This window comes from the organism of the source record quoted next, unplaced genomic scaffold, assembly GCF_019419815.1.
Source record: "Pyrus x bretschneideri cultivar Hongxiangsu unplaced genomic scaffold, Pyrus_bretschneideri_v1 Contig83, whole genome shotgun sequence".
NCBI lineage: Eukaryota > Viridiplantae > Streptophyta > Magnoliopsida > Rosales > Rosaceae > Pyrus > Pyrus x bretschneideri.
Genome location: NW_025999824.1, coordinates 606482 through 623428, shown reverse-complemented (window position 1 = coordinate 623428; position 16947 = coordinate 606482). Strand labels below are relative to the sequence as shown.

Here is a 16947-nt window from a genome sequence, read left to right as displayed (position 1 = left end):
ATTATAAATAATATCAAACTCGGCTCAAAAGGATTCTTGCAAACTAGATCTAAAAATATTACAATAAAACATTACTAATCACAAAACAATAAGGAAACTTAATGCACTTGTCGAAGCTCATCGGAACCGCACAATGTTTCACATTTAATATATCATTTGTGCATATCATGATAAATCATGCAAAAGATTATATGGGTCAATGCCATTTTTTCCCTTGGCAGAAGGAGTCAATGGCGTTTAGAATCAAAAGGAAAAGGTATTTGACTGACGATGGAGGTCGTCGTCGGTGCACAGTTGAAGATGAACACCGCGTTCCAATGCAACTTGTAATTCTATGAGCTCTATGAAATCTTCAACTTAGTGCAAAATGCTCCATCTCTATGGTTCACACTTCTCAATTTGATCCCACGTTTTTGAAGACAAGATATTTCTATGCCGACACTTATTCATTTGATTTTACTCTTAACTAAAAAAGGAAAAAATTAATTAATTTGCTTATTAAGGAGGTCAATCTTCTAATGTTTTTTTGTTTTTTTTTGTTTTTTGTTCACAGTTTTTTAACCCCGCTAGACAAGAGAACATGTTAAATTTGAAATCCAATGGCAGTGCTGTAATTACCTCGCCGTTCCAGGTCCGAACTTGAAACTTTAATCATATACACACGCACACACGCGCGCACACACACACATCCAACCCTATCGGTTCCAAAAATCTGCAGCCACTCCCCAAAACAAAATTTTCGGACCTTCCTCAAGAGCAAAAGAAAATGTCAGGGTACCCACACCCTCCTCCCGGCTACGGCTACGGCAGCGCTCCACCACCAGGCCAACCTTACGGCGCCCCGCCCCAAGGCCAACCCTACGGTGCGCCGCCCCAAAGCCAACCCTACGGCGCACCGCCGCAAGGGCAGCACCAGCACCAGACAGCCCAACCCTACGGTGCTCCGTCTGCACCGTACGGGGCCCCATCCTCCGCACCGTACGGCGCGGCCTACGCGCCAGAGAAGCCGTACAATCCAGATAAGCCGTATAATCCCGACAAGCCTCACAAGAATCAAGGTGGAGGAGGCGGAGGCGGATACCCGAATCAAGGTGGAGGAGGCGGAGGTGGATACCCGCCACCTGCTCATGGTTACGGGAGCCCGTTTGCGGCTTTATTGCCATCGGTGTTCCCGCCGGGCACAGACCCGAACGTCATAGCTTGCTTTCAGGTGGCGGATCAGGACGGCAGCGGCTTCATCGACGACAAGGAGATGCAGAGAGCTCTGTCGTCGTACAATGAGAGCTTCAGCTTGAGGACTGTTCATCTTCTCATGTACACCTTCACCCAGACCAACGCCAGGAAGATCGGTAACAATTTTCAAACCCTAACACTCCATGCACTCCTATCTGTGTAATTTTCTCGTCCAATTTGGGAATTTATGCCCTAATTCTGCGATTTTGATCGGCGTACAAACGGTGTCGTCTGGGCTGAGCGCTGAGTCGCTGTTAGAATCATGTTGCGTAATGTCCGTCATGCCCTCAGTCTCTATTTGCGTGTCCGCGTTGTGTAGTTAAGTCAAACACTGGGGCCCACCGTGTGATTCCGAGTGTGGCAGGCGTGGTCAGTGGACCGTTAGATACTGATGGCATCAATCATTATGCTATGCGGGAGGGATCCACTGTTTTGATGCACAACTTTTTCCTGTGTTTGGAGAATTAGAATTACTTAAGAGTTGGCCGTCATCTAGGCGTCTCGGTCCATTTTTCTACATGGCATGACATTTATTCTTGGACCGGGAGCACCTGGAGAATTAGAATTACTTACATGGAAAGAGTTTCACTGTGGCGTCTCAGTTCATTTTTCTACATGGCACGATTGCAGTGAACACGTTCTATGCAAGTTACCCTCCTGTTTTCGTGTTTATGAAATCATCGCCATTGCTAATTTGCTACAATATATCTTTGTAGCTTTCAGTGTCGCTCAATTCACTATTAATTCAATGAAACAGTTGATAATAATGATATTTATTGTGTGTGTGGGTATATTGTGAAAACAGGGCCCAAGGAATTCGCTGCACTGTTCTACAGTCTTCAAAGTTGGAGGGTAATCCCCAGAATCCCTTTCTATTTCTTTTTATTTTTGTTTTCTAAGTTTTTTTTTCTTTTTCTTTTTGTGGGAAATTAACCCTTTTGTAATTGTTGTGGTTGATCAGGGAATATTTGAGAGGTCGGACCGGGACAGAAGTGGGTTCATTGATTCAAATGAGTTGAGAGATGCACTGCTGAGTCTGGGATTTTCTGTGTCACCTGTAGTTTTGGAACTGCTGGTCTCTAAATTCGACAAGTCTGGAGGCAAAAAGAGGGCCATTGAATATGACAATTTCATCGAGTATGTTTCCTTTTACTTTTTTTGTTTTTTTGTCCTATTTTGCGGGTTTGGTTTGAGGATCAAATCTTTATGCGTTAGAGTTGGAGATACTTATTGCATTTCGTTTTGGTGTATTTTGTATTATGTTTTCTTAATGATATCTGATTATGCATTGTTCTTTTGTTTGTTTTGGTTAAATGCAGGTGCTGTCTGACTGTTAAGGTGAGTTTGATTTTCACTAAAGCTTATATTTTGTGCACTTAATTTATAGTTTTAATTGGAGAACTTTTACTTGGTCCTGTGCTTTAAATTTCACTCCTACTTTGATATTTGAGCATTGTTTATAAGTTTTTGCTATCTAGCATATCTTAAAAGCCTCGATGTGCAAGTGTATTCCAATTTGTACCTAGTTTGCATGGTTGAGTATTCAAAACTTCAAATTATTGATGCAGTTAGCTGACAACCATTTCAAAACGAGAACAAACACCCCTTTATTCATTGCTAAATTTCTTTGCTCGGAAGCCATAAAATCATTGTTCATCACTGAGTTGTAGTTTTCACAACATTAATACCTTACAAAAAGGGCTTTCATTATCTCAAGTTAGCTCAAAAAAAGGGGGTGTCTGTGTGCAGTTTTATGCTGTTGGATGTGTACAGGATGTAATTTAGCGGATAAACTGTTATACTTAATGGAGCGTTTTCTTTTGTTATTCTTGTGTCTTTCAGGGATTAACTGAGAAGTTTAAGGAGAAGGACAAAGCGTACACTGGTACGGGAACTTTCAGTTATGAGGAGTTCATGTTGACCGTCCTGCCATTCCTCATTGCGTAGGTTGTTCGTTGTTAAAAGGCTTTATGAATTCGGGTTTTTACAGTAATGTTGTAATATCTAGCTCCTTTTTTTTTCCTGTTTCTGCGTGGTGTGGAATGCTGTAGCTGTAATTTCTCCCTATTTAGCTTTCATAGAATAATGCTTCAGAGTTTGGTTTTTGCATCATTTTCCTATCAAAGGTTAATGCTTGGAAATAAAAGTTCATTTGTGGTGATTTTCTTTGCTGTTATGAAGGAGAAAGACTTGTGTAAGGGAACTGACCACTACTGCATTACGTATGACACTTATCATATGAGTCTTTTATTTTGGTTCCACCCGGGATCTCACCCGATATAAGAGCTGCCTAATCACCAGTCCAACTCACTTCTCGCTCAGTATGAGAGTTACTCTAGTTAGTGAGGCATCACGATAATGCAGATAACAAAAAGGAAAGCCAAGAAGCGTCCAAAACCAAATTTGATTTGGGTGACTTGATCTGTCATGTGTTCGAAAAAGTCAAGTCCGGTGGACATCAGATCCAGATCCGTAGCTTGCGTAATATTTTTATATAACTCTGTTGACAAACTCATCTACCTTCCCCAAAATCAAACCTAAAACCCTACTTTGATGACGATTATCCAAATATAGTCATCATCCTAAAAGCATTTCCACCCAGAGCTGTTGGTTCCATAACCGAATTTGTGAAGTATTTGTATTCCCGTTCGCTTTACTCTGGCTCTAGGAAACTCTGGTCGCACTCTTTGCATGTATACTGGATTAGATTCACCTTTTTGCTTTTTAAATGGAAAAGGATCCGGAACGGTCACGATCGCGAAATCCTCAGGATCTCCAAGAAAAAAATCCGGTGAGAATCATTTTCCTTTTTAAATGATCATTTTGCTACCTAGCAAATATTTTTTTATTTCACATAAATTTTTTCTTTTGAATTTGCGTGGATTGATCAGTAGCTATTATAATACATGCACCAAATAAAAATATAAATCTAAAATAAAAAAAACTAGTTTAAGTTACATATATGACTCTTTTGGAAATACTTTTAAAATGATTGAAACCGCTTTTAGAGAAAATGTTTTTGGGTCCGAAAGCACTTCAAGTGCTCTTTCAAGATTCACTTGCATTTTTATCAAAAATTGGTTCCAAAAACATTTTTACCAAAACCGTTTTCAGCCATTTTAAAAGTATTTCCAAACAAGTCTTATAATCTACCTACCTAAAAGGTGAAATGAAAAGCACATACATCCCTTAAATTATCTTATTACTTGCTACTAACGAGATTATATTACCTTGCTAAAACACACATAAAGATTAGATTACCGTGTTACCCGAAAAAAAAAAAAAAAAAAAAAAAGAAAAAACAAAAAAAGAGATTAGATTACCTTGTTAGTCGATATAATTAATGGGCCAATTTTTTTGTGATTTCTATGGTGATATGGTACTTTCAATGTTACTCCTGTAGCGAGCCTCGTTAGCAATTAAGGTCCAAACCTAGCCTCCTGTTAAATAAGACCACATGACTATCACATGGTGTCATTTATATCCAAATTAAGAAAGCCATGGATATCTGTCGTTTGATTTGGTGATGGATCCCTTGAAATTTGAAGGACGACCTCTTTCTCCTCCATCACCTAGCGATTGATCCCACGGCAACAAAATCAAACAGCTCCTGTGGCTGCGTCCTTGGCAAACACGAGGAGTGAGACTGATGTGTTGGGTGACACAACCCTCCTCCTATTTTGGGATATATATTGTTTGCACATGAGTTCAACCCCTGATCAAAGATGTGGTAGGCAATGCAAACAATAATTATTTATCACAAGCATCCGTATTTTCAAAGCAAACTATACCTAAGAAATTAGGTGTGACTTCATCTTCACCTCATCTCCTAGCCATTGACGTGGATTTTCAGGATTAGCTTCACCTTGTCCAAGCTTCTTTTCCATGAAATCCAATTCCATACTAGATGTCCATGGCCTTCTTAATCTGGATTGAAATGACAAATGTAACCTCACCGTGTGATGATCATATGGGTTTATTTAACGGGAGACTGATGAAAGTTTAAGTTTGGAAGCTAATGGCACTCACCAAGGAGGTACAATTAACAACTTTTTCAACATGAGGGTCACATTGAAAATGTCATGTCACCACAAGGAACATGAAAAAGTTTGGCCTAATTTAGGGTTGAAGTATAATACGTGTATGGACGTATCCAGATAGATATATCTTAATATAGAGTAGGGAAACGACATTTTTTGTATCACATTGATGTACCACGTGATGTGATAACTGATGCATATAACCAACATTCAATAAGTGGGAAACTATTAAACTTCAATTTCAATATATATGGGTAAAGAAGAAAAAGCACGCATATCCCTCTCTAATGTAATTAGACACTAATTAAGCAGAACCTCCATTGTCCCTTGGAGTGTATAACAGCACTGGTCTTCCATCCAATTCTTGAGTCGGCCTTGCATTCATCTCGAATCCCTGAAAACGACACACACACGGTTAAACTTCAACTGCGCAACACAGATTGAACGAGGAAAAAGTGTCTGCATCAATGCCTCGGTGTTTTCTTTCACACGCTTTCAACTTTTCCTCAACCCTATAGCTATTTATAGGCCCCGAGATCGGATATCTGAACTCGAATATCCAGTTGCCGGAAAGTGTCTTCTTCCATCAACTTCTTTGGTTTTAAGATTGTTTAACATTATAGATGAGGTATGGAATCTATGGACCAACGATTTCAGTGGTTTAAACGAGCAAGTCTCACATCGGATAGGTAAACAGTCTCGCGTTTAGAGTTTTCAATTGGGATATATATTTTCCGAATTCAGATATACTTACATCATGTACAGCCTCCCTTAGTGCATGCACTTGCTCCCTTGAAACTGTCCTCACCTATAAAAAAAACAACGTTGGCAACCAGGTTGTTGGAGTAAAGTGAAAATCTATCATTGCAAAAGGGTAAGGAGTGAAAAACCTTTTTGACGATTGTCCAAATTACTCCCTCGGTGCACGGAGGAACGGTAAGAGAACCGATATATCTGTAATACTTTCTGCTTCCGAACTTAATATCCCCAGGATTAATAACCCCTATGTCAACCTCCTCTTCTTTCCCAACCGATTTTATGTGGTGGAATAGCTGCCAGAATGGATAACAAAATTAACAAATAAGTGTATAAACCTGGAAACAATCTGGCATTTAAAGTATGAAATGATATAGCAGCTTAAATGTTAAAAGTCCCGTAGCTTGTTGTATTTTCGCTTCATGAGAAAATTTATACCTTTTGTTTAGCAAGGAAATGGAGGTTACACATAGAAAACAGGAAATTATGCTATGGGATTACATGCTACTCTTTCTGATACGTGTTAAATGATAACCAAGTGTTTTTCTCAACTCCAAAACGTCCCACAGCATGATACAACGGGTCTGTTTAAGTTTTATCACTGCATCTACATATCCAGGCAATATCACCTAATTAGTTACCTAAGTTTGCATAGCTGATACGATAATTGGTTTGTTGAGCAAAGCGTGTTTTGTGAATTGTGATCGAGCAACTGAATTTGGAGATGATTTCTCTGTGTCGCAAGTATAAATAGATAAGGTTTTTCTACATTATTGCATTGAGTTTACGTTCATTACCTTAAACTCATGAAAGTTTAGAGGCAAACAGAGAGAGATACCTTTGAAAGGAGGGGATCAGGTCGACCATATTTGTACACAATTCCAATTACAGCAATCTTTCCGGTAGAGCTTAAATGAATAACATGAAACTCCAAAGCATACCTATGAAGAAAATTAGAGGAAGAAATACATCGACAGAAAATAGAAATGGTTATATACTAATATAAATTAGCATGGTAGCTGCAACATTAGATTATATATTTCACAGAATAAAAATTGCGAAAAACTGGTAAAAAAAAAAAAAAAAAAAAAACCTTGTTCCATTAAACGTATGTTCAGAGGGTGAGTGCCAATGACATTGTAACAGTCTATAATCAGTCCCATTTATGTTGATTTTTCCTGCATCTCCGTTCCACCTCATCTGATAAAAGCCTCATGTTAAAAACAACTAAAAACTGTCGCATATTAACATATTCAACTGATTGGATTCAAGTTCAATATGATAGACAAATATGGAAGAGAATAGAAAGAGTAGACACTTGGGAGCGGTGTAGCTCACCGTGATGTCATGACCTCGGTTCTTCACAGTAGCAGGAGCTGGTTTGTAATCCCTTATCAATTTCCCCAAGTGAGGGAAAACTTGCACCCTTTGGTCAAGAAGATCGATTGGAGACTGCAATTTTCCAGTATCACAAACTTTCCAATGAGGGTCAATTTGTCCCCATTTCTTTGGTCCTTTACCAGTTCCTTCAAGATAAGTAAATGGAGTTTCATCACCTGCCCCATACATGAAAAACTAGGTTAATTACATCACAAGGTACGGTTATCCAAGCGTCTTATTTCCTATATCTACATGTTATTTCATGACAATATCTTCAATAATACGTAGCATTGAGTGATACTGGAAATGAAGGGTTACGATTGAAATAGAAGATCTAATTGTGGAAATCAAATCTACTTTCATAAGATAACCAAAGTCTAAATGTACCACCCTATTTACAGTCTCTCTGTGTGTGTGAGAGAGGGAGAGAGAGAGAGAGAGAGGATATTTTCTTTCTCAGACAAAGAAAAGATTGGATGGTGTACATTAAAACCAAAAACAAGGACTTGAATGAGAAGAAAGAAAAAGTTAGAAAGAAACCAAGAATAATTCAACCTGTGACAGACAGTAAGAAGCTAAGTAATACTTTATTCCCAAGCATACCAAAAAGAACTCATATGGTCTAAAAATGTCTGTCCAAGCACGTGACATTGCTACCCAATTAAACTTAATTCCATAAAAATACTAAGTATATAATGCTTCTTTCAAAAAGTCAGTCCAAAGTGGGGTACCCAAAAATTTAAATCACCTAGATCTGAATCACATGCATAATTTCAAAATTGGTCCTACGTGTTAAACATGCATTGTTAGCTTGATTTAGCTAATTATACTCAGCAAAGTTGTCGAGTTGATGATAATTGTCGTACGTTTAAATTTTCTCACTCTTGATTCGTCATCTTGCCATTTTTAAAAAATAACAATGCGTTTGAACTTTCATTTTCTCACATGACATTGTAGTATTAATTTGGATGGCATAATGATGTAGGGGGAGTGTAGGTAAATCTCTCTGCCAAAAGGTAAAGGAATAATAAGAATGGTAAAATGTTGCTGTGGGTGCATTAGATCCTTAGATTAATGCTAGAATCAGAATCAAAATGATTTATATTGTCAAAAGGACCTCAATTTCAAATTGTTTGTCTTGATTTTTGATCCTGGGTTTCTTATGACTTCACAGAACACAATATTTAGGAAAATGGAGCTGCCATTTCCAGCATATTCTTATATAATTTGTGTAATTTGTGTAATTTTTGTGTGTGTGTGTGTGTGTGTGTGTGTTGAAAGCATAACAAACACCGTAAACAATGTGGTGTTCATCAGGAAACATAATGGTTTGACCAGAAAAATCAGGAAATATAATGGAAAATAAAGAAAATGAAATGTTGGAAGAGGGAGAGAATAATTACCAACTTCATCAGAGTCCTTGACTGCTGCACTGCAAATGGTGAAGGAGGAGTGATGAGACGAGAAGAGGAGAGACGCAAGAAAGAGAAAGAAGAAGTTGGGTTTGGTCATGGCGACGTAGAACAAGCTCATGAATTTGGTTTTGGTGATTGGATTGGGAGGAGTCGGAATGAAACGGCATGTCAGAAGAAGAGATATAAATATGTGAGAGAGAGAGAGAGAGAGAGAGAGAGAGAGAGAGAGAGAGAGAGAGCAGCGTATTGATAAGACAAAGCATTTTTCAGACCAGTAGAGCATTTCTGTAACAAGTAATTAAGCGGCTTTTGCTTAATTAACCCACTCTCTATTAATGTTATGAGGTAACGGCTACTCCTGCTTTCATCTCTTGGCTTCCCGGCTCCCACCTGCTTGAAATTAAATTTAGTGACGGATCCAGAAAATAATATTAGGGGGTCAGTAAGGGTAGCGCGCAAATTTTTTTTTTATTAGAAATAACATGCGTATCGTCTTTTCATCGAGTCTTGGTAAGCTTGAAGTCATTTGGAAAGGCATACTACACACCTGTTAATTCCTCATTTGCGTGGGTAACTAACATGTTCCAATACTGCTCCTATATGAATGCTTAATAAAGAAACACACTTATCTTGAACACACTAACAATGCTTGATATCATTGCATCCTATCCAAGAATGATGATGATGCTTTGTTATTCTCTGAGATCACCGTTTCATTTACTTTGCATTTTTGGATAGTTTTTTACTTGGTTCTTTTTTGCTTCCTACAATTGTAATCACAACTAACAGACAAACCATAGGTAAATAATATTAGGACTAGACTGTAATGGGGCAACAATTCTCTAATGCATTTTATCAAGCAGTTGAAGGGCATATATGAAGGACAACTCCAACCTTCAAAGAAACAGCACCCAAGTCATCTATGGAGATTCACTGGAGTTTGGAGGGTCAGCTGACCCCCCTTGCCTCTAAGTCGGTCTGCCCCTAATTAACGCCGTAAGTAATAGTAACTTGGTAATTATCAAAATATTTATTCTAGATGTTGTGTGTTTACAACTTTAAATATTTACCAGAGAATAGCCGATTGTGAAAGCGTAATATTGGGAGTAGTCTAATATCCTATACAGTCCTTGTATGATTTGGTTCCTCAAATCATGCATGGCTTATAAGTCTTTGTATGGTTTGGTCCCTCAAGCCTTTGCATAGTTTGGCCGCTTAGGCACTTGCATGGTTTGGTCCCTCACCGATGTGGGACTTTGTCTTCATTTTCTTACACGTCCCCTCACATGTGGCAAATTCAAATTTTCAAGTCTGACACATGGACAACACAAATGGGGTGATGTGGAGCACATGTGGTTGTTGGACTTCACACATGGAGCAGTCTGCTCTAATACTATAAAAAAGTTGAGGTTCCATCAAAGAACCAATTGGTAATATAGGGAGTAGCCCAACCTCTTATAAACCCTTACAATGTTTCTCCTTTAACCGATGTGAGACTCTTTTATCTTTACAATCTCACTTCGAACACTAATTGGGTGCATTGTTGAGAGTATAAATGTTATATTCAAGGCCATTTAGTATTATGATTTAATATTATTTATCTTTATATGTACGTGAGAGGTATTAGTTTCGAATTTCGAAAATGAACAATTCACATCTTATAATTTAATTCATTTGTAAGTAGAAATGACTCCTTACAATTTTCTTAATTGTCCAAATAAATAAGGAAAAGAAAAGGTAGTAAATGAGGAGAGTGTAACTTTGAAAGTTTGCTCATACTTTTTCATATTACCCATGGGTTAAAGATTAATGTTGAGTTTAGGGTTTGATTCTCTTTCATTTTACAAAGAAAGGAAAAAGGATTAATTCCAAGTCCAATTCTTTGTCTACTTTGGGTATCCTTTGGATGTCTTTTGTCTACTCCATGTCACATGGCTTTTGTAAGCAATGGGAAAAGAATAATTCGAACTTATATCACTAGATTATATGTAGTTGGTATAATTAAAAGTTAAGGTGCAAATGTAATTTGCATTTTCAATTAAAGTTTCGAAACCCTCTTAATGAAGGGCAATTTGTATGAAACGGATTCACTGCTATTGTGGCATTCCTCCAATAATTTCAAGTCGGGTGTAAGTTTCTTTTCACATGACATGACATTTTAAATCAAAAACGCCATATAACGGTGAACCCATTTATGAAAGTCATTCTCCTCTTTGTAGCTCCAAGATATTATTTGGTCAATTCGTTGGGCACTGACTTGGGATAGATGAGAAACTTTATTGGCGTTGGATTAGCTTTTTTGGGTTTGTCAATCTTGGTTCGTGATTGATCAATTATCTATTTTTACGTGAGCAGAAATATGCAAGTTAGACATTGATTTTTTAATATAACATTAGTTGAATGTAGCGAACCATCCCCACCTAATCCTACACTAGCAATTAGAATCCACACTTTTTTTTCTATCCGCCTACACATCTTTCTGTTTAATCTTGATTGTATTAATTTAGTTTGATTTATTCAATTTGATGATCATAAATAATAAAAAAAAAAGTGTGTAAAAAATTAAAAACGATGTGGGAAAATCATTTCTCGACAAAGTTTAAGACCTTATTCAATTACGATTACATATAAGTAAACATGATTGATTGAGAGGTATGTAAGTTGGATTCGGAGAAGGAACGGTTTTGGGGCCGACGAGTCTTAGTAAATGGGACTCGGCCCACCTCTTCTCAAAAGAAAAGCACAAGTTGCTAGAACAAAAAGAAAAACGACAAGTTAAACCTACAATATCAAAACCCTTCTCCTTCTTTTTACCCAAAAAAAAAAAAAAAAAAAACCCTTCTCCTGCTACTTGTTTCTCTTCGACGCTCTCCGTCTCCGCTTGCCGCAAAAACCAGGAGCTCGCTCACTGACCATGGCGGAGTACGACCTAACTCCGCGCATCGCGCCCAACCTCGACCGGCATCTGGTTTTTCCCCTCCTCGAGTTCCTGCAGGAGCGTCAGATGTACCCAGATGAGCAGATCCTCAAGGCCAAGATTGAGCTCCTTAACAAGACCAACATGGTTGACTACGCCATGGATATCCACAAGTCCCTCTATCACACCGAAGATGTTCCCCAAGGTGAAATATATACACACCCATTATGTATTTGTAGTTGTATATGTGTTTGTTTGTGGGAATTTTTGTATATATAGGTCTGTGTGTGTTTGTATATGCGCTTCCCATTAGGTGTTTGACAATTTGTCTCTGTGGATGTTTAGATATGGTGGATAGGAGGGTAGAGGTCGTGGCTCGCCTCAAGGCTCTGGAGGAATCGGCAGCGCCCCTTGTTAATTTCTTGCAGAATGCCGCCGCGGTTCAGGAGTTGAGGGCTGACAAGCAGTACAATCTCCAGATGCTTAGTGACCGTTACCAGGTTGCCCCAATTTCTTTTTTCCTATTAACTTTTAAAACCCAGGAGTAGAAGCAACCAATTTGATATGGGTAATAGCATATGCAGCTTAATATTGCAAGTATTTGCAGATGTTATCTTAGAAAATATTGCGTATTTAAATGTAAAAAGATCTAATTTTTGTGCGGTTAACATTACTTTTATTGGACAAAGAGATTTTGTTTGTGTTTTCTTTTTGGTTTTTTGTTCTTTTGGTTTGGCATTAGTTTTAACTTTCATGGCATGGCTGTATGAACAGATTGGTCCACAACAGATCGAGGCGTTATATCAGTATGCAAAATTTCAGTTTGAATGTGGTAACTACTCTGGTGCTGCTGATTATCTATATCAGTACAGGGCTTTGTGCACAAACAGTGACAGGAGTCTGAGTGCATTGTGGGGAAAGCTGGCGGCTGAGATATTGATGCAGAACTGGGATATTGCCCTTGAAGAGCTTAACCGCTTGAAAGAAATCATTGATTCAAAGGTTTGTTATTTTTTCACTTATCGACTTGTTTATTTAAAGGTGTATTATTTTTTTCTTTTGAGTTCCATTATAAAGGTGGATGATTTCTGTTGCAGAGTTTCAGTTCACCTATGAATCAAGTGCAAAATAGAATATGGTTGATGCATTGGAGTCTCTTCATATTTTTCAACCATGATAACGGGAGAACACAAATCATTGACTTGTTTAATCAGGACAAGTATGTCATCTGCCCTTACTGATTTGACTGTTTTGGTTTCACTGTACATTTACCTCTTGCTTTACCAATTGATAAAACAACCCGGAATTCATGCGCATCTCTTTTCTTATCACTGTCTACCCCTGAAAAGTTAGAACCTTCGAATCATCTTTGGTTCTAATTGATGTATTTATACCCTTGATCATTCATTTGACACTAACGGTGCTGCTACTTCTGCTCTGGTATTGAGCTGTAAATGTGACACCCCGTGCTTTTGCTCTCGTAACATTGATAATCGTTTGCCTCTACCATGTGGATGGTGTCAGCATATTGTTCTGAACAAGAATGCATTCTTGAAATGTTAGGAAAAAGAATATGCTTATTACAGTACAATCCTAGTAGCCTACATAGTTGAGATGCCATTAAGTTAGTGGTTTTATCATTGTATTGGACAGTAATAGTATGGATATACTTTTGAGCTTCATGGTATGAAACATAGACATTCCCTATGGAAAATTGAGTTCTAGTGAATACCAAGTGACTTGGTATTTTATACTTATTTCGTGATAGAAATGTTTGATTTTTTTTTACAGGTATCTGAATGCCATTCAAACCAATGCTCCCCATCTTGTGCGTTACTTAGCCACTGCATTCATTGTCAATAAGAGGAGGAGACCTCAGTTCAAGGATTTTATAAAGGTTATTCAACAGGAACAACATTCTTATAAAGATCCCATCACCGAGTTTTTGACATGCGTTTATGTTAATTATGACTTTGATGGTGCGCAAAAGAAGATGAGGGAGTGTGAAGAAGTAAGTGCCTGATAACCCTTGAGATGTTTCAGAATTCAAATTCCACTTTTTCCAACCCTTGCGTAACAGAGCTGACCATTTCATTGTAAATTTGCCTTCTGCTATATCTCAATTCCTGCTTGAAAACTTGATTTGCATTATCTCTGTCATCTAGGCCCATGACTATTGATTTGACAATGTGGGTTGTCTGGCAATGTAGGTAATTTTGAATGATCCTTTCCTTGGAAAACGAGCAGAAGAAGGGAGTTTCTCTACCGTACCACTGAGGGATGAGTTCCTTGAAAATGCTCGTCTATTTATCTTCGAGACATACTGTCGTATACATCAGCGCATTGACATGGGGTAAGTAATTTCTTCTATGAGTTTGGCTGTGCCCTTTTTCTTTGTTAGACATCATTATTCTGATTTCTATATAAGAAAAGGAAAATAGTAGAAAAGTTCTGTAATTCACCATGCGAAGTGGTGTATGATTAAGTCATATGTCAGAGTACACTTTCGTTGGTTCTTTTTATCTTTATTAAGACTTTCATAGAAGTATTGTGACTAGGCACATTTAAAGTCATATTCCTTTAGATTTTTAGGCGCAATTTGACCGGTCTGTCAACATATTTATTTGTTCTTGTTCCAGAGCTTGGGAGATAAGAGTCATGTGTGTAAGGGTTTTTGCTGGGTTCAAAATGTTAGGGCATTATTGTTCAAAATGTTGGTGCATGTTTTTTGTTTTTCATATGTGGTGTGTACGAATGATATCTTGTCTTTTATAGTTTCGTAGAATTTTTCGGGAACCTAATTGACTTTATTGTCTATTACTGGACGTATTTCTTTTTTGTTCTTAGGAAAAAAAAAAAAAAACACGTTCTTCGCTCTTTTCAGATACTAAATCTAATAAAATCGTGGTTTGGCAGAGTGCTTGCGGAGAAATTAAACTTAAATTATGAGGAGGCTGAGAGATGGATTGTGAATCTAATTCGGAGCTCAAAGCTTGATGCCAAGATTGACTCGGAGTCAGGAACTGTTATCATGGAACCTAACCATCCGAATGTGTAAGTTAATTGACGTAGACTGAAATTTATAACCATTAACTGCCTGTTTTTGTTCTTGGATCAGTTGCCTTTATGCTTCATGCCCGTTTTTAATGTATTACTCAAATGGTTTTCAGGTATGAGCAACTGATAGACCACACAAAGGCATTATCGGGGCGTACTTACAAGTTGGTTGGTCAGATTCTGGAACATGCACAGGCACAGATTGCTCGTTGAATGTTGATGGTGAATTTTATCTGAAATTATTAGTTTTCATTTCCTTGATATCCAGAAATTCTCCGAGATTTTGTTGACCTGTAACTGAAGTCTGAGTGACTTGAAAAATTTTGAATTTTAGTAATGAAGCTGTGCTCAGGACATGTCGAGATTTGTTGGATCAAAATGTAATTTCATTTCGAGCTTATGCTCCCGTTTGATCTTGTTTGCTATTTTCCTTGTAAGGATGGTTGTAGTTTATTAAGAAATTCGATGCCCTTATTCGATTTTCGTGGAACGAAGATATTTATATATATAAATATGTTATTCTTATCATCTAGTTGTATCATCTCTTTAATAGAGATGGAACCCGCATGCTTTGGCGGGTCATATCTCTATTAGAGAGATGGTACAAGTGATGGTACAAATAGATGGTAAGTATGACATTACTCATATACATCAAATTAAGTGTGGAATAGCATCAATAGAATTTTGAAAAACGATGATTTTACGTTGTTTATATTTCCATGATTTGCCATTTATAATCAATTTTGAATTGCCTTCAATCGTATTCCTATCTTTTTGTATTGGAAACAGATTGGAGCAGTTGTCCCTGATCTTTTACTTTGAAAAAATTGGAGTAGTTGTCCCTTGTGAGTACTAGTTCTTAAACTTATCACAAAGCGGAGCAATGGTCATTTTGAATAATTCTATTGGAACTTTTGTCACTTTTCCTTGGGCTTTACTTAGTTTTCGATGTCTCTCTAAACTTTCGTATTGGAAAATTAAGGACTCAAATCAATTTTTCAGCCGACTATCCCCTATCGTTAGTTTTCCATATGTTCCTTTCAAATCTTTGTTAAATGAAAGCATGTGAAAGTGGTTAAGTCGTTTCAGTCTTATAAATAAATGAAAACCTGACAAATAAAATAATAAGAAAATTTTCCCTCTCTTTCTTCCTGCCAACTTCTATCCTTAATTCTACCAAACAACCACATTTACTTCGACAACCATACCATTTACTCAACTAAGAAAAACACTTGCAGACAAAAGATAGAAAGTATTACAGTACAATGATATTCCTTTTCATTTATAAATGAAAGGTCTTAGGTTTTATTATCATCAAAGGCGAATTTGAACCACATGATTGCTAACCCATTATGAGGTTAAACTCATCGCCTAGTAAAGATAATATAGTTTGTTTCAAAAAAAAAAAAGAAAAAAAAAAGAAAAAGGAAAAGGAGGATAAGAAAGTGCACATGCTTTTCTTTGGGACGACATATACATTTAACTACCATTGGAAAACCAAAAAGAAATCTCAAACAAAGCTACAGAAGAGAGAAAAAGCCATGTAAAACCGACAGCCATGTAAAACAAAGCTACATGAGGATAAAATGTAGACTTCCGGTACTTTGGACGATTCCCCCAGATTCGCACCTAATCTTTCTATAATCTTACTAATTTTGTCAAATCCACGATCAACTAACTATTAAATCGACAGAGGTAACATCAATTTTTCTAACTCTTGCTGAAGACACGTTTTGCAAAGCAATTGAAAACCTTAAATTTCTAAAATGTCGACTTGTGCAAATCTATGCAATTCAACATGTTGTGTTTGAAAGCCTAGCAAAGTGACACTTCTACCCTCAAAGGCTTGTCATGTGATGTGCATGTGACAAGAATTAACGTCAATTTGGATGGAATATATGAAAAAATGATGATAGGGGGGGAATCGACAAAAGAATAATTTTAAGTCCTTAATTTTCTAATAAAAAAATTTAAGAGAAAAATTGAAAACCAAGTAAAAGTTTAGTGAGGAGAATCGACAGTCTACTCAAAGTTCTAATAGTGTAGCAAATGCTCCAGTTGAGCCAAACACAAACAATGCTCCAAATTTCTCCTACTTTCGTGATACTTTGATGCCCAACTAATGAAACCACTAAATTTGGATTTGACA

At 37.3% G+C, this 16947-nt stretch overlaps 3 protein-coding genes across 3 annotated transcripts; 2 read left to right on the top strand and 1 right to left on the bottom strand.

Moving 5' to 3' along the window:
* Positions 1-706: 706 nt before the first annotated feature.
* LOC125473360 (probable calcium-binding protein CML49) lies at positions 707-3394 on the top strand. The gene is made up of 5 exons (XM_048576046.1): positions 707-1349; positions 2039-2085; positions 2195-2370; positions 2553-2571; positions 3076-3394. Exons 1-5 carry the CDS (start codon positions 767-769, stop codon positions 3178-3180), a joined length of 930 nt encoding a protein of 309 aa, XP_048432003.1. The 5' UTR covers positions 707-766; the 3' UTR covers positions 3181-3394.
* A 2070-nt stretch (positions 3395-5464) lies between these two features.
* On the bottom strand, positions 5465-9007 carry LOC125473359 (alpha carbonic anhydrase 4-like). Its single transcript, XM_048576045.1, has 7 exons — positions 8813-9007; positions 7368-7585; positions 7123-7229; positions 6868-6970; positions 6164-6325; positions 6028-6081; positions 5465-5667 (listed from the first exon to the last, which is right to left on the bottom strand). Exons 1-7 carry the CDS (start codon positions 8940-8942, stop codon positions 5578-5580), a joined length of 864 nt encoding a protein of 287 aa, XP_048432002.1. The 5' UTR covers positions 8943-9007; the 3' UTR covers positions 5465-5577.
* Positions 9008-11623: 2616 nt separating this feature from the next.
* LOC125473371 (eukaryotic translation initiation factor 3 subunit E) lies at positions 11624-15277 on the top strand. The gene is made up of 8 exons (XM_048576101.1): positions 11624-11946; positions 12087-12241; positions 12516-12743; positions 12839-12960; positions 13533-13752; positions 13952-14094; positions 14658-14795; positions 14912-15277. Exons 1-8 carry the CDS (start codon positions 11739-11741, stop codon positions 15009-15011), a joined length of 1314 nt encoding a protein of 437 aa, XP_048432058.1. The 5' UTR covers positions 11624-11738; the 3' UTR covers positions 15012-15277.
* Positions 15278-16947: the final 1670 nt, after the last annotated feature.